The sequence below is a fragment of the Antechinus flavipes genome, chromosome 4 (genome assembly GCF_016432865.1).
Source record: "Antechinus flavipes isolate AdamAnt ecotype Samford, QLD, Australia chromosome 4, AdamAnt_v2, whole genome shotgun sequence".
NCBI lineage: Eukaryota > Metazoa > Chordata > Mammalia > Dasyuromorphia > Dasyuridae > Antechinus > Antechinus flavipes.
This window is the reverse complement of record NC_067401.1, coordinates 465,611,743-465,635,248: the sequence shown is the minus strand read 5'-3', so window position 1 is coordinate 465,635,248 and position 23,506 is coordinate 465,611,743. Positions and strand designations below refer to the sequence as shown.

General features: G+C 43.6%; 1 protein-coding gene across 7 annotated transcripts in view; it reads left to right on the top strand.

Annotated features, from left to right (window-relative positions):
- Positions 1 to 11,289: 11,289 nt before the first annotated feature.
- The window catches only part of NFIA (nuclear factor I A), a 435,311-nt gene continuing 423,094 nt past the window's right edge, over positions 11,290 to 23,506 (top strand). For 5 of the 7 annotated variants that reach the window (XM_051999555.1, XM_051999553.1, XM_051999549.1 and 2 more), the window contains exon 1: positions 18,171 to 18,375. In XM_051999555.1, the coding sequence (XP_051855515.1) occupies positions 18,349 to 18,375 (27 nt within the window). In that variant the 5' untranslated portion in view covers positions 18,171 to 18,348. Of the gene's footprint in view, positions 11,657 to 18,170; positions 18,376 to 20,396; positions 21,085 to 23,506 lie in introns of those variants that run through there. The other 2 variants (XM_051999550.1, XM_051999554.1) reach the window with 2 other exon arrangements.

Genomic DNA, 23,506 nt, shown 5'->3' with positions numbered 1-23,506 from the left:
CTAGACACTGATGGGAGAGGAAGAGGAAACTCTGGAAGGGGAGAAAAGTTTCTGCTAGTTCTCAGCGAGGAGAGAGAAGGTTGACATTTCCCAAACAGGTCCTTTGAAATCATGGTTGATCATGGCTTATTACTATCATTAAACCTTTCAAAATAATTCATTTGTTATGGTGTCATTTTTTTTTCCTCCTGGGTCTGTTCACTTTATTTTACCTCAATTCATATAAGTCTTAACTAGGATATTATTTTTTAAAGTTTATTTATTTATCTATTTTAAATTAAAGCTTCTTTCTCTCAAATCCTATAAGTCTTAACTAGGACATTATTTTTTTAAATCGCTTTTTATTTACAAGTTATATGCATGGGTAATTTTACAGCATTGACAGTTGCCAAACCTTTTGTTCCAATTTTTCCCCTCCTTCCCTCCACCCCGTCCCCCCCAGGTTGACCAATACATGTTAAATATGTTAAAGTATAAATTAAATACAAAATAAGCATACAGGACATTATTTTTTAAAGTTTATTTATCTATTTTAAATTAAAGCTTCTTTGTTTCTTTCTTGGCAATTGAGGCTGACTTGTGTAGGGTCATATAACTAGGAAGTGTCACATGTCTGAGGCCAGATTTGAAGTCAGGTCCTCCTGACTTCAGGGCTTGTGCTCTATCCACTGCACTATCTAGTTGCTCCAAAGCTTTTCATTTTCAAAACATATGCATGGATAATTATTATTATGTTAATATTATTAATTATAATATTAAATTATCATTATTATGAATTATTATACATTATTATTATGAAAATTTTCAACATTCACCCTCGTAAAATCTCATTCTCCCCATTCCCTCTCCTAGATAGCAAATAATCCATTTTATGTTAAACATGTTCAATTCTTCTAGACATATTTAAGAGATAATTTAATAAGGGGACTTTATTCTATGCTCTAAGATAATAGGCTCTGCAGGTATCAATTCAACAATGCCACATTTATTAGTTGCCTTCTGTTTGGAGGGGCCTGTATTAAGCACTAGCTATGACAAGACAAAAGTCGTCTCTGATGTCCAGGAGGCTGCAGCTTGTCTGACACACAGATGTCACTAAGCTCAGTCCCACTTGTCTGACACTCAGATGTCACTACGCTCAGTCCCACCTCTGGAAGCAAGCCATTATAGCCTAGCACTCAGGAAGGTTGGATGAGGCTCCTGCACTCCAGGAGGAATCTTAGCTTCTCTCTCTAGCTCCCTCTGCTTCTGTCTTTTTCTCCATTTCTGTTTCCCTCCCCCATCCCTTCTCAGCCAAGCTAAAGAGAATCAATCAATAAATATGGATTAATCCCAGTGTGCCAGCTCTGGCCTAAATACTGGGAATACAAAGAAGGACAAAAACATGGATCCTGCCTTCAAGGAGTTCACTTTCTAACAGGAGAGGCAAAGTGAAAATATCATTGTGTATACAGGATATATACAATATAAATCGAAGATTTCTCTCAAATGGACAGTATGGCAGAAGTGGGGGAGCAAGCATTTGCTTCTGTATGCAGATTTGCTAAAATGTATTTAATAGTATAAAAGCTGAATATATTGATGTTACTCTTTGTGTAGCTTTTGGTGGGGTTTCATCATGGAGAGAGCTTTTCAAAGGATGGGCTGGCAAATGTTCTTATCTAGAGGGCCATAGTTAATGTGTGTGCCATGTGTCTGGCTGCTAAATTAATCATTTCTTGTAAGAGCTGGAGAATGAATGAATAGGAAGCATTCTGAAGGACAAGCATTCACTACCTTTTGCATAAATGCACCACTTTCCCTACAAACTTAGATTTAATGGGTTTCAAGCCAGCCCTGTTTCCAAGTTTGAGTTAAAACAATTACTATATTTTTAATAATATTGTTACTGTGGGACTTTGAGCTTTACTAAGTACTTTGTATCTACTGTCTTGTTTGATCCCCAGGACAACTCAGGGAGGTAAGTGTTGTTATTATCTTCATTTTTTGGATAAGGAAACTAGGTAACTTGCCTAGGCTCACATGGCTAATGAGTATCTGAAATAGGACTTGAATTCAGGTCTTCCTGATTACAAATCCAGCACCCTATTCACCATTAGATAATTCAGTTCTTCTTACATCTTTCTTTAATTTTAGATTTTATTCTTTCGTATACACAGCGTCCAATTTATGCTTAAATCCCAGAATCTCTGGAAAGGGCTCTGGTCCTTTCCTCCCTCACTACCATTTTAGGAAATAGTTGAAGGTGGGAGAACTGAATATTTGATGTATCAAAGCATTATTCATGCCTGATAAAATGCTGAGTATTCCAGCAATAAATCCCCCCCAAACCCATCTTTGTACTCATAAGATCCAGGATAGAAAACAATTGCTTTCCTTTTTCTAGGTCCATTTTTAAAAAAAAGTCTTTTAGGGACCATTCATCATTTTTATAAGTAACACAAAGAATGTTTTTCTACTCAAACTCCAGTGTTATAACAAAAAGAACAAGGGGGGGGGCACCAGCATATAGAGGTATTTTTGTGGTTTACAAAGCATCCATTATTAATAGGATAAGCATATAGAGATAAAACAAAGATATTCATATGTTCTCAATAATAAGAAATGGATTTTCTTTGGGATGATGTTGGGATGGATTTTTGTTAATATGATGTTTGCTTCTTTCAAGATTTTCATAAAACCTGAAGCTTTCTACTGTAGTCGTAACTGTATGTACTGTAGTCGTAACTGTATGTACTGTATATAGTAACACCTTCTGGCCAATCTAAATTGGATTGCTTATGCTCAAACACAACTCTAGGGCTAGGGCTGTTAAAAACAAAATGAACAATAGTCCCTGGCTTCCAGGTGCTTCCATTCTACTATGGGAATACCATGATTAAATCATTAATATCATGTAATGTGAAGGAGAGAATACAAATTACTAAAGGGATAAGGGATGAATACTTGGAGGGAAATGTTAAGATCATGTCATTTGAAGAAGGAGAGAATACAAATTACTAAAGGGATAAGGGATGAATACTTGGGGGAAAATGTTAAGAGCATGTCATTTGAAGAAGGAGAGAATACAAATTACTACAGGGATAAGGGATGAGGACTTGGGGGGAAATGTCACATGAGCTTAACCCAAAAGGAAGTTAGGGATGAATTTTAAGAGGCCACGGTGGGGAGGTCAAGTATTCCACGAATGTAGACTTTCCCAAGGAGAGACGCTAAATCTGGAATGAGAGAAACTGAGTTTGAAAGCCAGCTTTGCTACTGACAACTTGAGTGATATGGAGAAAATCAGAACCTCCTTTGTAAGATAAGAAAGATAGGCTAGAAAGATGCTCTTGAAGTTTCTTTCTAGTTCTCATTACTTTGTTATTAAATTAGTCAGCAATTAAATTAGTGTCCCAAGTCTCTAGGGTTGTTACCAAAGGCATGACTCAATCCTGGTGATGGAGAGTAAGATCTTGGAAATGCTGTAATAGCACCATCTTTGATTGGAAGAAGAAAAAGAAGGACTTAATTTGGAAGAGGGCGATTTCTACCAGAGGCCATAAATGCTGTTTGTAGTATGACAGGTTAGGTTCTGGGACAAAAGGTTTCTATTTTATAGGAGAAAGATTGATGGAGAAAAAGGAAATAAATTGCCCAAAGGAAATTCATAGAATTACAGTGTATTAGAGCCAGGGGATCTGTAAGGTCATTTAACTCAGATTCCTTTGCAAATGCATAAATCTCTTATTTGACAGCCATTATGCTGATAAATTTGGAATAAAGATGATCTGGATTCAAATCTCGCCTAATTGTATCAATCTCATAAGCCCTCTGAGCCTCAATTTCCTTATCTGTAAAATGGAGATAATAATAACACTAAACTTAATAGAGTTGTTTTAAGAATGAAATGGTGAATGCAAATCCTTTTTAGCACTTAAAGGAACATACATATAGACACCCTTATGGCATATGCTATTATTATAATTACTCATAGTAATAACTCATATTTTAGGATTTAGATTTTGCTTCTCTTTAAACAAGTCTTAGAGCTGGAAGCACATGTATCATCTCTCCCATTCTAGCCCAATTCTACCATAGGCTTTTCTTTCTCTATGAAATACCTTCACTGATGAGAAACTCAGAGCTTCATGAGGGAGGCCATTCGTTCAATTTCAGGCTGCTCCCAACTATTAGAGCAGTTTCTGAGATATCCAATTGAATCTGCCCCCTCCCACTTCCTAATTTTAGAGAAAGGTCCAGAGCAGGGTGATTGGCTCAGGATGCTAGAGCCTGAGCATGGACCTGCTCTCTGCCTTCTGCTTTCTGCCCTTATCCCGCTTTCCCCAGGGCTGTCTGATTTGCAAGTCCATAGCTTGCTCCAGATACTCAACTACTTCATCATGGACTGGTTAACCCATGTGTTCCTTCTTGCCACAATATAGACAAAAAAGTGTAAGAAGGAAGAAATCATCTTCTGGAGACACATCTTTTGATCTATTTCACTCTTGGTTGTATGAACAAAGGAAAGGTGGATGGGTCAAGGAGAGCCATGAATAGATGAGGGAATTCTGGATTCTCTGAGATGATCTCCTTTAGTGAGGGCCTCCCCTTTTCCCCTCTCCATGCCTACAGAGGATCCTCCTCACTAGTTGGTCCAGACCCAAGAGACAATGTTAGCCAACCTGGTGGGTTATTTATCCAAGCAAACTGTCTCAGGAGCTGTGGCGGCAGCCTGCTAACTATAGTTATAGTACAACTAGAGCTTCAGTTGGGGAGTTTCCAGGAGTAGAGTTTCTCCTCCAAAGCAGCCTCCTCCTGTTACCCCAGTTTCTTTCTCTCATTGTGGGTTGAGCTGATGTTGTCTGTGTTTTCCAGGCAGGGCTCCTTTTAGCTTCTGTACAGATTTCATGGCTCCCATTGGTTACCTGACTTAATTTTATAGCTCTTCTGCCTGTAAAATAATCCATTTCCATTCTCCCTTTTCCCAAGCTCTAGAGACACTGGATGTGAGAGACTAATAATCTGGTAGAAAGAACAGAAGGCCCCAGCTTGGCCTTTGACAGGCTTGGCACATCCCTTTGGGCCTTGGTGCCCCCCATCGCTAATCCTGCCCATCCCTTCTTCCCCCAGCTTTGTGAAGTCCCTCTCTTCCTGGGCAGAGCTCAAACTCCAGTCTTCCCTGATCCCCCCAAGTATTGGTCCCTTCCCTCCCAAATTCCCTTGTAGGAAACTACTTTGCATATATTTGTAAAGAAGAATTTTTCATCTGTTCTGTTCATATTTTCTGTGTCCTATTTCCTCCTCCATTAGAATCATAAACTCACTACTGCAAATGGAGATTAGTCATTCTTTTTGCTTAAAGCCCCAGCACCTAATACAGTACTTTTAACTTATTAGTTGCTTAATACTTGTTGATTGATCTGTTTAAAATGAAGAGGTTGTACCAGGTAATCTTTTAAAGGTTTGGGAGAAATCTTATATGTATATATATATCTATATATATATCTCTATATATACACATATATATATGAATAAACTATGCATATATGAAGGTATATATTATCTATATATGTATATATATACATGCACACATATTATATATACATATACACATATTATATATAATATAATAATTTCACAAAGTATAACTCACTTTCCTTCTCCTTTCTCTTTCTTTGTTTCCCTTTGTCTCCATCTTTCTCTATCTCTCACATTCACAATGGAAACCAGAGAGAAATGTGTCTTTCTCCCTGATCCTCCTCTTCTCCTCCCACTGGTGAGTAGGAATCCTGGAAACCTGGCCAGGACTGGGCCTAGATCTAAACATTAATTGGTGATTAAACTGGCTCGCCAACACTGCCAATCCTATTGCAGGCTTTGTCCAGCTCCCTTTTACCGCCTCCTTGCAGTGACTAAATAAGGCAGAGCTATAAACTCATCACTGAGAATGAACTCAGCTAGCTCATCAGCAAAGACTGGAGGATAACATCTGAGAGACCAGCGGAGCCATTTCTTAGATTAGAAATCCCATCAGGGGAGGTGGGGAGGGAAAAAGGATGGGACCTAAAGTCAAGAGCCTGGCATTCCTATTGGCTCCGACCAATGATAATAAATGGCAGCAAGGAGAAGAAAAATGAGAGGAGCTTCCTGGATCCCTGCTCTTGGGGTCAGGAGCATCTGAGTTCTATTCCTGTCTCTGACATGTATTTTCTGTGTGAACCTCAGCAAATCAGAAACTCGCAGAGTCCCGGGCGACTCGTCAAGGTTATAACATTATAGACCAATCTGCTTTGGCAGAGGGATTTTCCTCATCAGGAATTCTATATTTTGGAGGGGGGTGGGGATTATAAATTGAAAAGCAATGTAGTCCCTGCCCTCAAGAGATCTATAATTTAAGTGTGTGTGTAGGAGAAATGATAAGTACATACACTTGGATGATTCAGAGATAATTCAAAATAGGAAGTGATCAGGACGGAGGAGAGAAGCAGATAAGAGCCCAGCAGAGAAGCAACTGAGGAGGAAGTGGTCTCATTTGGTTCAGAGACAAGGAAAGGAATCGGAGCTGGGCCTTTCAGAAAGGCAGAGATCATAGGGAAGAAATAAGCACTTATTAAATGCCTACCAAGGGTCAGACATTGTGCTAAGAGCTTTACATGATCTCATTTGATCCTCCTAACAATCATGGGAGGTAGGAGGACTATTTCCATTTTACAGTTGAGGAAACTGAGGCAGGTCAGAGTGACTTGTTCAGGGTCAGGTGCTTGGTTAAGTATTTGAAGTCCAGTTTGCATTCAGGCCTTCCTGATTCCAGCTCCAGTGCCTCTATCTAATGTGACATCTAACTGCCTGATCATTGGATCTTGGAAGGGACCTTAAAATAGTCACTTAGTCCAACCTAAAGCTTTTTATTTTCAAAAACATGCATAGATACTTTTCAACATTCCCTTGTAAAACCTTGTATTCCAATTTTTTTTCTCCCTTCCTTCCCCTCACCACCTCCCCTAGATGGCAAATAATCCAAAGTATGTTAAACATGTGCAATTCTTCTATACATATTTCCACAACTATCATACTGCACAAGAAAAATCGGATCAAAAAGGGGGAAAGTGAGAAAAACCCCAAAAGCAAGCAAACAACAACTACAATAAAAAGCGAGAATGCTCTGTTGTGATCCACACTCAGTGCCCCTGGTTCTTTCTCTGGGTGCAGATGGCTCTCTCCATCACGAGTCCTGGAACTGATCTGGTGAAGAATCACCTCACTGTGGAAAAGAATCACATCCATTTGAGTCGATCACCACATAATCTTGTTGCTGTGTATAATGTTCTCTTGGTTCTACTCACTTCATCATGTAAATCTCTCTTGAAATCATCCTGCTGATCATTTCTTATAGAACAATAATATCCTATAACATTCATATATAACTTCTTCAGCCATTCTCCAATTGATGGGCATCCATCAGTTTCCAGTTTCTTGTCACTATAAAAAGGGCTGCTACAAACATTTTTGCACATGTTATCCCCCTTTAAGATCTCTTTGGGATATAAGCTTTGGGATAGAAACACTGCTGGGTCAATGGGTATGCAGTCTGATGGTGCTTTAGGCCTAGATCCAAATTGCTCTCCAGAACGCCAACCCCCTTATTTTAAAGACAATAACTCCCCAAGGCCAAGGGAGGTGAATTTTGCTCAGTATAGAGCAGGTACATAGTGTCAATGGCAGGATTTGAACCCACATCCTTTAACCTAGAGCCACAGCCATTTCCACCATGTTCCAGGCCCCAGGGATGATCTGCACAAATTCATGGAACATGAAGGGTTCTAAAAAGCAGCCCTAAAAAGCCATGTAACTCCTTCTCCTCATGATTCAATGGTTTTTGTTGATGAGGACATGGCTCACATCAAACCCATTTCCCATTGAGAAGCTGGAAAACCATGGCAAGCAGAACAATTCCTTTTTGCCTCCTCTCTGGCTAGTGAATGTTCTGCAGGCCTCCCTCATTTCTCGGTCATTTCCCAGCTCTAGTCTAAGTGGTTTACCCTACCCCAGCTTCCCAGTCTGACTAAGTGCCCCCAGGAAGTAGGAGATCCCATCTCTAGGAGATTTATAAAGTTCCTTCTGATCACACCAGGAAGTTGGAGATGTACTTAATTTATCCCCATTGTACAAATGAGGAAACTGAGGCTTGATGAGTTTAGGATCAGATAGAAAATATCAGAGTGGTCACACCCACTTCAAGCTATGCTGTCTACTAACTTCTCTCTTTAAAATTTCACTCATGACCATTTTATATAGCAAATGTTCTGAGTTATCACAAAACTTTGACAAATGGAAACCAGGGATTCAAATGGCCAGTAAATATGATAAAATTCAACCACAAGAAAAAATAAAGAATAAAGTAATTTATTTTTACAAATACATTTTTACTGAGTTTTGGGGGTTTGTTCTGGGGCTTTTCTTTTTGGTAAGGCAATTGAGGTTAAGTGAATTGCCCAGGACCACACAGCTAGAGAATGTCTGAGGTAAAACTCGAACTCCAGGGCTGGTGCTCTATGTACTTCAAGCCACCTACCTGTCCCCTAATGAATTGTTTTTACTCTACCTTCATTTCCCAATTCAGCATATCTCTATTCTGCCCTTGGGATGATCTAAGATGATTATTATTTATTCTCCATTTTACAGATGAGAGAACTCTGGTCTAGATAAAAACAGTTCAGCAAAACCAGCCAAGAGATAAACCAAATCTGAAATGTTCTGACTCTGTAGTTCTCTGCCTCCACACAGGTTACCTTCTCTCTCTTCCTCAGGATCAGGCTGGGTCATTCACATTTTACAGCAAGTATATTAAATAAATCACCTTTTTGGACTCATCACAACCTTGTGAGGTAGGAGCTGTTATTATTCTCATTTTGAAGATGAGGAAACAGCCTTAGAGAGGTTAAGTAAATCAATTAGCATTTATTACATACCTACTATGCCACAAGCACCGTTCTAAGCAATGGGAATACAAAGAAAAGCACAAATGACCTTGGCTTTCAGAGACCTCAAAATCTAACTGAAGGAGCTTCTGGTCTAGTTCTGTGGTATCAAATGCAAATAGAAATTGGGGACTATGAAACTGTTCATGTTGCAGGTGATACATTGATATATGATATTATGTTTTATGTATTTTGTTACATTTCCCCCAATTACATAGTAAGCTGGCTCAGGCTCCACTCTGCAGTGTTGCAGCAAGGGTTAAATGGCTCATCCATGATCCCTCATTTAATAGCCAGTCAGTCAACAAACCTACACTGAGCCAGGATAAAAAGTCCCAGATGACAAGGGGCTTTTATTTTAATGGGGGTTCAAGATATATACATGTAAGTATATGCAAGATATATACAAAGGGAAGATCTGGAAGATGCAAGGTCCTCTGTCCCATTCAAGGTCATGCTGCAATTTTTCTGCAGTACTGAATTTACAAGCTCTTTATTCCTTGAGTATTAGTTAAATCCAGCTCGATTGTCAGGACATGCACTTTCCTGGGGTGGGAGAAGAGACTGAAAGTGAAGTGAGAAAGAATATAGTTTTCAGGCTCTGGTGGTGGGGAAAAGGGTCCAATGGAAGAAGGACGGATTTGCAAAGGGAGGCTTTGTCCTTCCATTGTATCCAACTCTTCTTGACCCCATGGACTGCAGCAAACCAGACCCTTGTGGGTTCAATTCCTTCCTCATGGACCATGTAAGTCTGAGAAAGTTGTTTGCCTTCCTAAGGCCTTGGCTACCTCAAATATTAAATAAGGATTGGACTAGACGTCCCCTTAAATTCTTCATAATTCTATGATGCTACAGAGTCCCTTTCTTCTCTGGGCCTCAGTTTCCCGATCTGTAAAATGTGGGAAGTGAACTCCTGATTCTTGAGTCATCTTCACACCTGAGTTCTAAAGGATTCTGAGAGCAAGCCAGAACCTATGTGTGTGCTGGGAGGTACCGTGAATTCTCCATAACCACAATGTGCCATCCCATGTTCTAGTGATGTAAAGGGTAGTGGAAAGGCTAGACTAGAACAGGTGATTCCCGGCCAACATACGACTTGAAAAGTGAATGCTTAGACACTTACAGAAACTTCTCCCTCCCCTCCCACTCTTCTGTCTAGCTTGAACTCCATTCTGTTTCCCCAAGGAAGGTTAGAACATTAGACAACCCCATCTGGGGTCCCCCTTCTTCGTGCCTAAATAAAATTAATCTGAGGTGGAAAGCAAATCTGAGCTTTAAAAGTGATGATGCAAAAGGTGAATGCTGAAAAATGACCCATGCATGTGTTTGGAAAATAAAAAGCTTTCATACAAAATTGGTAAAAGATGATGATGCAAAAAGCTCTTCGACTTGCAGACAAAAGCAAACCAATCAGTCCGCATAGCCCCCAGACTGGGGTTTTAGTGAAAGCCTCCTGCTTGCAACACTCTGAGTCTGGTTTTGAAAACAGTGAGAAGATTTTTAGTAACATCCGACATCCTCAGAGCATTCGCAAATGCTCCTTTCTCAGGGTCATTGCAGTGAGCTTGGAGGTGACTGAGGGCGTATTTGGGGGAGAGAATGGGCGAAAGCAGAAGAAGTGCGTGGGAATCTGCAAATGTTTCGGGCACAGCCTGAAGAAGGCAGGTTCTCTGCGAATTACACTTCCTGATTCTGCTCATCCCTCTGCAGAGGCTGCAGCAAGGCTGCTGCAAACCCCGAATTCCCTGCGAGAATTCTGCACTCAGCTGATTTAATGCAATGCAAAGGAGCTTTAGTTTTCGGTCTCTCCCAGTGCAAATAAAGCTTAAATCTCTCACCCACCAAGGAGAACCGGCCTCCTAACTCACGGGAGGCTTTGGGGAAAGGAGCCGAGAAAGCAGGTGGACGGGCTGGAGGGGAGCACGCAAGCCGCGGGCGCCCGCCCTCCCGCATCCGCTCCCTCAGGGCTCCGGACTGCAATGTCCGCCCGCGGGGGAACTCCCCCTGCGCACTGAGCACTCCCCGCCTCCACCGAGCTCGGGAGCTGGGCCTACCAAGCCAGGGTCCCTTCTCTTTGGAACGATGTCCCGGCCGGCCGGAGCTCGCGCTGAATCCTGGAGCTCGCGCAGAGTCCCGGGCCTCCGATTGGCCACGCGCGGCGGAGGGCGGAGACTAGGGGGGCGGGGCGAGCCCGCTTCCCCTCGGCGTGCAGCCGCCGCCTCGTGCGTGGTTACTATGCAAATTGCAGCGATTGCGGAAATAAACAAGGGGAGGGAGGCGGGGATGGGGAGAAAGCCTGCCGAATCGATTGCAACTTCTGCAAAGTCTAACACAATCCAAAGCCCACAAGGCAAAGCCAGAGAGAATCTGAGAACCAGCCAGCTCGGGTTGGATCGCTTTCAAAAAGAGGAGACAGAGAAAGAGAGAGAGAAAGAGAGAGGGACAGAGAGGGAGACATTGAGAGAGACTGAGAGAGGGAGAGCGCGCATTGCAATTGCAAAATCCTTCTGAATTGGAGTAAAAAAAATCTCCAAGAAGCCTGCAATTGGCCAACAGCTTAAAAAAATCTCTTCCGGGTTTTCAACGGTTCCAAGTTTATTTAGATATTTTTAAAATGCAAAAAAAAAGGTGGCAACAATGAAGCAGTTCGTCTGAACCCTTTAAAGTTTCTCACGTACTCTTTTTACATTGCAATGGTACGTGATGCGTCAACTTTCTATTTTGCGTTTATATGATACGTGCTTTATAAACAAAGATGTTGCTAGATTGGCTTGTGCTTAATGGTTAAGACTTTAAAATGATTTCGGGTGCATTCGCGTTAAGTGCTTGCTTGGAATGTCTACTGTGATGTGCTTTCTGGGGTTTGCTTGGTTTTGCATCTTTTTTTTTTTTTTTTTTTTCTTTTGCAAGAGATAGCAGTGTGGGTGGGTATGGATATATGCACCAAAAAGACCGGGTTTCCTTTTTTTTTTTTTTTTTCCTTTTTTCCTAGGGATTTGAGAAAACCGCTGAGGTTGACAGATTTTTTTTTTCCCCCCTCCAAGCGCTTGCTCGGTTCCAGAAAGGGGAGGGGGGGAATCCCTACGTGCTCGGCTCTGTAAAAAGACGTCTAGCCTCAGCAGTCAACCTAACCCGAAAAGCAATGTCTGGACCGAGGAATAATTGACTATTCGATCCTCTAATCAATGTTAGCAACACGGACGATTGACAGGGTCTTTGACCAATCAGGAGAAAGTTTGGGTGTAGTATGGTTCGAAATCGCCAAGGGGGTGGGGCAGAGGATGTCTAAAGTTCTCTGCGCCCGGCAGGGGATGGTGTACTAGAGCCTGTCAAAGCTACAGAAGTCTTCCGGCTTTAGCTAACACAATAGGGGAGTGTTGTGGTGGTTTAAGTGAAAATACTGATTAGCCGCAGTTTTTGCATGAGTTTTATGCCTTCTTTGTCGCACGCGGAAAGATACCGGAAACGTTTAGCCGGGGAAATCCGCAACTTTAAAAGATTGTTCTTTCCCCTCCCCCCCCTCCCCCTAGATAGGAACCTAGGAAATGATATGAGCCGTTCTCGAGGTTAGGGGCTCCAACCCTTAAAGCAGAAGTATCTCGGCCCCGCCGGGGAAAGTGTCAGGATTGTCCAGCTCGATCGAGTCCCCTGTCTGTTGCAGTCAGCTGGCTTTGTGTGCTGCAGTGGTCCAAGCGCCCGTGGCTTTGAGGCGCCGGCTCGCAAAGTTCTTTGGAGGAAAGTCTGGTGGTCTTAACTGCTCTCAGTCTGTGAAACTTGCTGCGTTGTCGAATTATAAGCAAGGGGCCTAAAGGGAGGAAGAGCGAGGTTGTTGGCCTGGGCTGTGTCCCAGATGGAATGACAGCTGTTTTGTCACTGGGAGGAAGAAGGGAGGAAGAGAGGGCCAGAAAGAGGCTTTTTTTTTTTTTTAACTTTTTATAACTAGCGTTTCTATGGTCAATCGTACAAAAGAAACGAGGGAAAGAATCCTTTTCTCCATTTCTCTCCCCGCGTGGTTACCTCCTCCCTTGTGAAGGGGATGAGTGTGGGAGTTGACTGAATGGCTTGCTGGCTGCTGGAGTCCAGCTCTGCGACAAGTGCCTGACATCGCTCCAGTAGAAACCAACTGCTACAGCTTGTATTGGAGTCCGGAATTGGCAGCCTTTCACTAAAGTCTCTCTCTCTTCCCTTTCCTCCCCACCCCCACCCTTTCTGTGATCAGTGTCGAAACCTAATCCTGTTGGGAAGTGAAAGGAAAATAATATGAGCTCTTTCCCCTATTTGAGTTAAATTCCCGTCTAAGCAAGAGAGTGCAGAGGCTTTACAGTTTGGAAATCCGAAGGTTTGACCATCAGCTCCCTTTAGCATCCGGGATTTTTGCACGCAGGTATCCACACGCCTCCGGCTCGTCGGTAGCCCACCAGCCTGTGGCTCAGTGGGGAAGCAGGGGGAGGCGAGAAAGGCTGAACCCCAAATGGGGCTTCCTAAGCAGCCTTGTCTTCTGCTTGTTCTTAGGGGTAGGGGTGGTCACCTCTATTCCATTTTGAACTTCCATGCCTCGGGTATTAAAGCCCACCCCATATTAATAAGATCTGGCCATTAAGTACCTTGGAAATGAAAGGTATTTGAGATGGACGCATAAGTGAAACCTTATTGACGTAATTTATATATCTAAGAGGATTTCACTCAGGCTGGCAAGGTAACGTTTCTGCAAATAAAACATAGCAAATGCAACGCCGGGCAGCCTGCCAGCAAGAATATGGATAGCAGAGATCATGGCAGGAGCCTCCTTCGCTCACAGACAATCCCATTTCAAGGCAGCCTCCTAGCACTTGCAAAATAAATGATCGAGGCGGTTATTTCCAATCGGGTGTTGGGGGGGAGGAGGTATTATCCTTCCTAACAATTAATTACTTATGTAATTACACCCTACCGGGGCTAGGTAGGACTATATCGTCCACAGTCAGTCTCCTTTCCAGGCTTCCTCCCTCCTCTCTCCTCCCCTCCCCCCTCTCGTTCTTTCCACCACCATCCCCTGCTCTCTCCTAGCACACCTTTCAAAATATCCCCTTTAAAAAGACACTGACGGGTTTAACTTGGCAACTTTGGGCAGAGGGGAGAAAGGCCAAATATCGCCTAAATCTGACACTTTTGTTTCTCTGGGAGCGTTTGAATGTGGGCTGCAGGGGGAGAAAGTTACCAGACCTTCTGCAACTGTAACTATTTGCCGGAGTTCTGTTCTCCCGGAGGCAGGAGTCCCCTCCCGGCTCTGCTCGGTATTTTTTTTTTTTTTTTTTTTTCGGAAGGGAGGGGACGAGCCCGGGGGAGGGAGAGCGCGAGCGAGACCGAGAGAAGGAAAGAGCGGATGTGGAAGGGCTTGGGATTCAACCCTTGCCTAGAGGGCGCAAACAACCGTCCCATATCCAAAAGTCTCAGGGCGCCAAAAGTTACTTATGATAATATTCCCAACCGCAGAGCAGAAAGCTGGAAATTGCGGGTTAGCCTGCTTCGGCAACAAACGGTTTAAAGCAGAAAATATTACCATCGACTTGTCTTCTCTTTTTCCTTATTTCATTTTATTTATTTTATTTTTTATTTTTACAAAAGATAGGGCAGGATGCCAGCGCTTTCCCTCTATCCCTCTCCCTTCCCACCACTGCCCTACAGTAGGGGCAGTCCAGGAGCCAGAGGGACAGAAGCAGATGTAAAATGTGTCTTCCACGCTATGAAAAGCAAGAGTGTAATCGTCATTTAGAAAAGGGCTTCCCAGTGGTAGAAGGAGAGAAAGAGAGAGAAAAAGAGAAAGAGAAAGAGGGGGAGAGAGGAGAAGAAGAAGAAGAAGAAGAAGAAGAAGAAGAAGAAGAAGAAGAAGAAGAAGAAGAAGAAGAAGAAGAAGAAGAAGAAGAAGAAGAAGAAGAAGAAGAAGAAGAAGAAGAAGAAGAAGAAGAAGAAGAAGAAGAAGAAGAAGAAGAAGAAGAAGAAGAAGAAGAAGAAGAAGAAGAAAAGAGAAAGAGAAGAGGAGAGGAAAGAGAAGAGAGAAAGAAAAGAAAGAGAAGAGAGAGAGAGAAGAGGAGAGGAAAGGAAAGGAGAGGGGAGAGAAGAGAGAGCGAGAGAGAGAGCGAGAGAGAGAGAGAGAGAGAGAGAGAGAGAGAGAGAAACAGAGACAGAGACAGAGACAGAGACAGAGACAGAGACAGAGACAGAGAGAGACTGACTCAGTTACATATCAGGACGGTCAGCCAGAAACTCGCATCGAGGAACTAGGAATCCTGGATGAAGTTCCCAGTCTCAGTAGAGAGAGAAATATCTCTCTATCTCTCATCTCTCTCTTGTCTCTCTCCCTATGTGTCTCTGTTTTTCCCACATACACCTATTATTCTCTTACACACCTCTTTTCCTATTCCCCCCCCCCCCCACCACCTCCGTTCACTTCATCAGTTAGTCTGGATCAGGACCAATAGCAAAGACTGCCATTGACTGATGAAGTAAGATTTCAAGTCATGACCGTTGTCTTCCCTCCTTAGCTTTTTTTTTTTTTTTTTTTTTTTGGCTTTTTCTAAGGTTTCCTGGGAGAAGGTCAAGATGGAGCTGGGCTCCCCAGCCCTGGGGGAAAAAAAAATCCTTTAGACAGATACTGCATGTTTAAGAAGACTCATGTGTGTGCCTTATCTTTTCCAGTAACACCTCGGGGCTCGAACTACAACATTGTATGTAAAGAGGGTTGCCCCCTAGACTTTTTTTTTTTTTTTTTTTTTTTTAAGCAGCAGCTTTAGTTAACTGTCAGGCACCCTGTAGTTTTCCTTCAGTTTGAAGGTTGTCCTGTGCCAGAGCTTTCCTGCATGATCCTTTATTCCTTTCTCTTTGGAATGAGTTATGAAGGTACATGGTTGTAGATTTGGAAGAAAAGCAAAGGGATAGGAAGAAGAGGGAAGAAATTCCCTTTCTTTATTCCAGAGGATATGCTAATGTTGGAAACTGGAGAATTTTTTTATAATCAACTAGGAAAACTAGTCTCTTGGCACCCTTCCACATTAAAAAAAAAAAATTAAACCTTTTTTTTTTTTTTTCCTGCCAAAACAATACCTCACTGATCTAAAATCATAGCAGGAAGCTCCTGGCTGTTATAAGTATTGGGTGTGGGAGGGAAGGAAGAGGAGCTGGGCAAGACACCCCTGGAGCTGGATCAGTTACAGGAAAGTTCATTTTCAAGAAATATTCGCTTTTGGATTTTAAAGGACCATCCTAAAGACACTTTGAGGACCATCTTAGCGTCCTCTCTTAGGACAGACCCTCCATTCTCCACTTTCCCCCTCCCCTTTTAAAAATGTACCAGGTGGTTAAAATTATATAGTCGTTTCTGAGCTTGGTAGAACTTTTTTGATGTCTCCTCGGGGCACAAGCCCACCAGTTTCACAGGGTCAGGACCATTAATCTTATGCTACCTTTCTACCCCGCCCCTTCCTCCCTCCCCCACTCCCCACCTTCTCCTATCCTCCTTACTTTGGCCTTGAAGAGTTCTTCTGAAATAGTCCCTCCCTTCCCCAGTTGAGGAAGGAGATAAGCAGTGAAGGAGCTTGGAGAAAGTTTTCAGTGTCCCAGTGCGTAATTAACTAGCACGATCAATCCCTCCTCAAGGCGAGGGTCCGATCCCAGGAGATTTTCCCCAAAGTTTTCAGCCGTAGTTGGAAGGAGAACAGTAGACTAGACACTGTTCATTTAAAAAAAAAAAAGAGCTAATGTGCAATAGTGGAATGCACACAGTGCGTGGACAGACACGCACGTCCTGTGATGTGCGTGAAGTGGGGAAAGTTGCTCCCTCGTGTTCCTTAAAGCTCTGCGGCTGACGGGGTGATGGGGCAATGTGGAAAAGTAGTTTTGTTTGCTTAAGCACCTAGTGTGGTCGCCCTTCGTGTCCGGGAGGAGCGACAGTACGTATGTGTGTGTGTGTGTGTGTGTGTGTGTGTGTGTGTGTGTGTGCTCCCACTGCCTTCCCTTGGAATATACGAATGTACAGATACATACAGTGACAGAGAGGGAAGGGGAGGGAAGGGAAGGGAGGAAAGGGAAAGAAAGGGAAAGGATGGGAAGGAAAGGGAAGGGAAGGGAAAGGAAGGGAAAGAAAGAGAAGGGAAGGGAAAGGAAGGGAATGGAAGGAAAGGGAAGGGAAGGGAAAGGAAAGAAAGGCAAGGGAAGGGAAGGGAAAGGAAGGAAAGGGAAGAGAAGAGAAGGGAAAGGAAGAGAAAGGAAGAGAAGAGAAGAGAAGAGAAGAGAAGAGAAGAGAGAGAAGAGAAGAGAAGAGAAGAGAAGAGAAGAGAAGAGAAGAGAAGAGAAGAGAAGAGAAGAGAAGAGAAGAGGGAGGGCTGGCCGATCAGCACTGCAGCCGCCCCCCCTCCCCTCCCTTCCCCTCCCCAGCCCTCCCCCCTTCCCTCTTCTCCCCACCCCCCATCGGCAGCAGCCAGCTAGCTGCTAGGCTCAGCTCTGGCTCTGCTCCGCTCCGCTCGGCTCTGCTGGGGTGGCGGCGGCGGCGGCGGTGGCGGCGGCAGCGGCGGTGGTGGCTGTGGCTGTGGCTGTGAGGCGCAGAGCGGAGGAGGAGGAGGAAAAGAAGGAGGAGGTGGTGGTGGTGCTGGTGGTGGTGGTGGTGGAAGAGGAGGTGGTGGCACTGGTGCTGGTGGAGGAGAAGGAGGAGGAGGAAGAGGAGGAGGAAGAAGAGCAGGAGGAGGAGGAGGAGGTGGTGAAGAAGGAGGAGGAGGAGGAAGAGGAGGAGGAGGAGGAGGAGGAGGAGGAAGAGGAGGAGGAGGAGGAGGAGGAAGAGGAGGAGGAGGAGGAGGAGGAGGAGACCAACAGCTCTGGCTGGCTCCCGGGGACTGGAGGAGCCTGTGGGCTGACGCGGGAAAGGAAAAAAAAAAAAAAAGCCGAGGAGGGGAGGGGGGGGGGGGGGGGAAAGTGTGCACTATGCCTTTAACGCCTGGGTACAGTAGCCCTGCCTAGCGCAGTGTAGGGAAACTCTAGGCGGGGTGAAAGTTCAGCCCATGGAGCGGCAGTGAGCGAGCGCTAGCTGCAGTTTGAGCAGAGTTGGAAATGTGAAAGCAAGAAGCGGGCTTGATTTTTTTTTTCTCCTCTCCCTCCCCCCTTCCTCCTCCTCCTCCTCCTCCTCCTCCTCCTCCTCCTCCTCCTCCTCCTCCTCCTCCTCCTCCTCCTCCTCTCCTCCTCCTCCTCCTCTCCTCCTCCTCTTCTCCTCCTCCCCTCCTCCTCTTCTCTTTCTCTCTCTCCCTCTCTTTTCTCTTTTTTCACACACACACGCACACCTCCAAACCACACACACACACACTCACACACACAAGCACGCACACACACATACACACACACACACACACAAGCCCCCACAGCAGTTATGTATTCTCCGCTCTGTCTCACCCAGGTAAGCAGATGTTTGGATGCCGGGGGGTGGGGGTTGGGGGAGAGGTTGGGCGCGCGGGGGGAGGGGGGCGGGCGGGCGCGGGAGGGGGTGGGGGGCGGCGGTGGACAATCGGGCTGGTTCTGCCTGCTCTGTGCATGTGCCTGCCTCCCTCCCTCCTCCCTCCCTCCGGGTGTGCCTGGCTCTGTGCGTGTCTCCCTCTCTCTCGCTCTCCCTGCGTGTGGGAGATATACAGCTTTAAGAAAGTAACTTTGTTTCCATTCGGTTGCATTCGCCTTCCACGGCCATTTGTGCGGGCACCGGCACATGGCTAATGGCGCCCACTTATTAATGATTTAATTAATATGGGGGGGGGTGTCCAGTGCAGAAGAGGGCTGTGCTTTCCGGAGATCCGCACGTGTTGAGCCGGGTCCGAGTCCCTGTCACTCCTAGCCAGCTGAAATCAGGACCGGGGAGGAAGGGGGAGTAGGGACAGCCCTGGCACCTCCGGCCGGGTTATGGGGGCTAAGGACCCACGGAAAGAGATATCCTCTCTCCCCCCGCCCCGCCCCCGACGGAAGGGATTTGAAAAACAGAGCAATCGTAATGCCCCGAAGCGCGTAGGCAATTTGGGGGATTTTGCGTCCCAGAATAGCTCCCCTTTCCCTGCTCCATTCCCCCATCCTCTCTCCCCAGCCCCCCAACTCTACTTTTTGGCTCTGCGTATGGGCGATCTGGGTCCGGCGGCTGCCGGGAGGGCAGAGGAGTTTCCAGGAGGCGAAGGGTCCCTTCCCGTCGCTGTCCCCACTTCGATCGTTGTCACCAGACTAGGATTACGGGCACGTCAAACCTTCTCCGCGAAAACGGGTTGCGTGAACTCGCGCGGGCCCTCTGATTTGCCGGGGGTGCGGTGTCAGTCTCCTTTGGGTCCCCCCCCCCCACTCCTCCTTCTCTACCTTTAAAAAATTTTTCTTTCTGCATTTAAGAAATATTTTTGAAATGAAACTTTCGGTGCGTGTGCGCCGAGAAAACGCAACGCTCACAAAAAGTTGCGTTTCGCCCGCTGGAGTTTGGTCAGTTTCTTTCGGGTGGTTCATTTCCCTGAGCCTGCTCTGGAAGAGCCGCTGGTCTGTTAGGCGAGGGGGACGTTCGGGTTGCCGGCCGCCCGCCCTCCCCCGAGCGTCCGGCCTCAGACTCGCTCTCTCGGACGGGCTCTCCTCGGAGCCGGAGCCGCCGCTGCGGCTGCGCCTCTACCTTCACTCCCTGCTATGGACTTCGGGCAACTTTTTCTTTCTGCCTAACTCTCTCTCTTCACTCCCTCCCTCTTCTCTCTCCCCCCCCTCTCTCAACCCCTCCCCCTCCCTCAGGCACCCCCTCCACTCCCTTCAAAATATGGCTTATTCCCGGCTTCTTCCCGGATCCTGGAGAGGATGCATTATTTATTTTCATAGACTTAAAGGCACGAAGGCAAAGTGATTTTTTAAATTCTTTTTTTTTTTTTAATGGGGGTGAGTCTTCTTGATACTCGAGTATCTCTTCCGGAGGTTCACCTCCTTCCAGGTGTTTTATTCAAATACTGATTATTCAGATCTCCCTTCTAATCCTCCCCCCCCCCCCAACAGTTCAGACATTAAACTACATGCCTTCAATTAGCAGGGAATAACGGTTTAACTAGAACTACCTCATAGAGCACCAGAAACGGAGGCTTTTCCTTTTCCATGTAGTCCCGGGGATTCATTTTTTATATGCAACTTTATCATTCCTGTATCTCACAGTAATCCTCCTAATAATAGCTATTTCATCTCAGAAGGCCCTAGTGCCTATCCGGGTTGATATTGTCCTTTTGGTAGCAAGGTAACTCGTTAATAAAGGGGATTTATCCTTTTTGATCTTTATAAAAAGTTTTTCTCTAAACTTCTGGGATTTTAGTTACTCTGAGGAAAGTTTCCCCAGCACTCTGGCTGGGTTCACCGTGGCACTGGAGTTCAGGATGTGGTTCCAGTGGAGGAGACTTTGAATGAGCCTCTGAGGCTCAGAATCTGAAGGCTGACTATGGCCAGCTATTGAGCCACAGGTACAGACTGAGTCACAGAGGACCCAGGATACCCAGTTTCTCAGCTCTGTCCATCAGCTCCATTTGGAATGGCGTTTGGAAAAAAAACTTACTTAATATTTATCATCGAGCACCTCCCTCCTCCTTTGTAGGCCCTGTAGTACATTCAGCAAATCTAAAGATGATTTGCTTTTGGTGAATGAACTGTTATCTCATGATATAAACTTTGTTCTTACGGCATTTGGGGGAAAGAGTTAAATAGATTCAGCAGGCCTCTTTTCTGGAAAAGCGGCAGAGAATCACTCCTGTGTTTGTTTATGAAGAAAATGTAGGCTGAAACACTCTCCATAAACTGTCTTAGTTGACTTCCTACACTTTCAAAAATTAGATAATAATTTTATTTAAGGCTCCGGCATGTTTGGAAAAGTTTAGGGACCATTTTAGAAAGAAAACCTTCCTACTACTGATTAAAAAAAAAAATAAAAAAGAAGGAAAAAAAAAACCTGGTTCAGAAACCACCGTGAAAAGACTGGAACTGAAAGGACAGGGTCCATGTACCTTGTACAGTGTTTTTGGACACTCTGACCAGGCCATCAAAGGCTTCCTGAAGAATACACACAGGCAGGGTATGCCCAAACACCGCCAGTGCCACACAGTGCTAGTTCGTCAGCGATTTCTAGGTGAGCCTTGGCCCAATATTCGATTCCAGAAATATCAACCGATAATGGTTCTTAGTTTCCATCAGATCAATGCTGTAGAGACTGATTCCGACTATGATAGGTCTGGAAACTGAAGGTTATTTTTTTATTTTTTTATTTTTATCAATAGCACTTAGCTTTGCTTCCTGAGTATGTGTGTGCTCATATAAAATGGTCTTTGTTTTCGCTGGACGATATTGGAATATTGCTGAGCTTAGGATTGTATTTGCAATGATATAAACATGATTTACAAAAACAATTGCCATTTTAAAAATTAGTAACAATAACCATATATACCGAAGCCAGTGATACTGTTCAGCCTTTCAAGATTGAACTGTTGGGTAGATTTCTCTAAAGAGAACATTTTAATCTTGGTATCTTTGGTCTATTTTTTAAAGCTTACATGATACAAGATGGATTTAAAATATTTTTAAATTTAAGTTTTTTTTTTTAAACTTTGTGATTTTGTACATAAATCGAGGCAAACAAAACCACTTTCTTGAGGCCTCTGAGGGAAAATAAAATCTGAGTACTTTTGACATAAAACTAAGGAGCGAATTCAATTTTAATAATTAGTAAACACATGTCTATGGTATTCTTCAGTTCCTGCACACTGAGATGGCAGTGGGTTGTGTGTGCAGGTAGGGACGATTGGAAAGTGACCAGGGAGCGCCAGACACTTAGATCATATTGTCATTTCCCATTTAAAAGTCACTTCAGAATATTGTAAAATATTTTTATGATTAATCATGCCTTTCACTGAGCTTTACCATAATCTATGAATTGCTTGGAGCTAAGTTATTTTTTGCTCTATAAAATGAAATGGGACTGAAGTCTTTAAAGTGGAGTGTGTGTGTGTGAGTGTGAGTGTGTGTGTGAGAGTGTGTGTGTGTGTGTGTGTGTGTGTGTGTGTGTGTGTGCTCACTCTGGAGTTTAAGGCAGACTCTGAGTTCTTTGCTTCCAGAATAGCGCCGAGCTTTGGTCCCAACATGTCCTGGCTATGAGAAAGTCCGCCAGTGGGAAGCACTGTATTAGGCAGATGATTCAGTTTTTTTTTTCCAAATATGTGCCCAGAATTTAGGGAAGTTTAATACTCTTCTGTTAGAGGTGGAACTTTTATATGAGCCTGAGTCTACCTTACTTGATAACTTTAACTTCGAAGAAGGAAAAAGAAGGGAAGGAAAAGGGATTTTAAAAGAGCAATGAACTGGGGTCTCTCAGGCATCAGAAATATTTCGGTGTTTTTTTTTTTTTTTTTTTTTTAATGGCTTCTAGTGGCTCCGGCTGCTGCTCTTAGTGTAGATTGGGCTCTGTCAAGCTATTTCTCTGTCACCAAAGCAGGCACATATATTGTGCCTGCCTCTACTCTGAAAAAAAAAAAAAATTCTTACTGAAAAGAGAACATTTCTCAAAACTTAACGGGAAATACTAGGCCCAGTTTGCCCAGAAATTAAAAAAAAAATAGCTGCCCCCTGGCCAAAATGATTTATTTGATAAATATTCTATTAATAATAATTTATATTTAAGACCAATTTTGTTGTAGTGCTTTCCTAATTTTCCTTCATCACTGTCACGATGTCTAGTATTTTATTTAACCCTAACCGTACCTAACAAGAAATGAATATACAAATTTTAACCTGTTGGCCTGTAAAGGGCACATGTTGATTAGGTTATGAAGCTAAGGTAATATTTCAATATTGATGACTGTGTGTGTGTGTGTGTGTGTGTGTGTGTGTGTGTGTGAGATGGGGCGATGTCTAATTATTTGGAACTTTGAGATGTAGAAATTCTTCAGAAGGCCATTAGAAACTATATTTTAAAATAAAAGCTTATTTTAGAACATTACTCTGCCCTTTCTTCCCATTTGTATAGTTCAGCAACTCTATGTAGCTTTTAATGCTTACTTGTGTGAAAATAAACAAGTTATTAAAAAAAAAATTTTTTTTTGGAATGGAGAGAGTCATTTGAGAATAACCATATATTTAGGAAGCATTCTGTGGTCTTGTAAAGCCTGATTTATTAGCTTCTGCTTCCATATTTCTTACAGGTTTATTTTCGTGGAAGATATCAGGTGTTATCACTGAATTAATTGTCATTATACAATAATACCAATCACCATTCTCTATTAAATTCAGCTTACCTGTCGGGTACTTTTAAAAACTTAAATTTATAGCCTTTTATTTTTAACAATATATTTATCAAAATATCCTAAACTTGAAAAACATTGACTTTTTAAATTCTTAGCAAGATAACCTGAAATATCTCTTTTATTAAAAACAAATCATTTTTCATAAATACATAAATAAATATTTAAATAAATAAATTTTTACATAAATACATAAATAAAAATTTAAAAATCCATATATTTGTAACCTCTCTGGTCATGAAGAGGCTTTCAGATTTT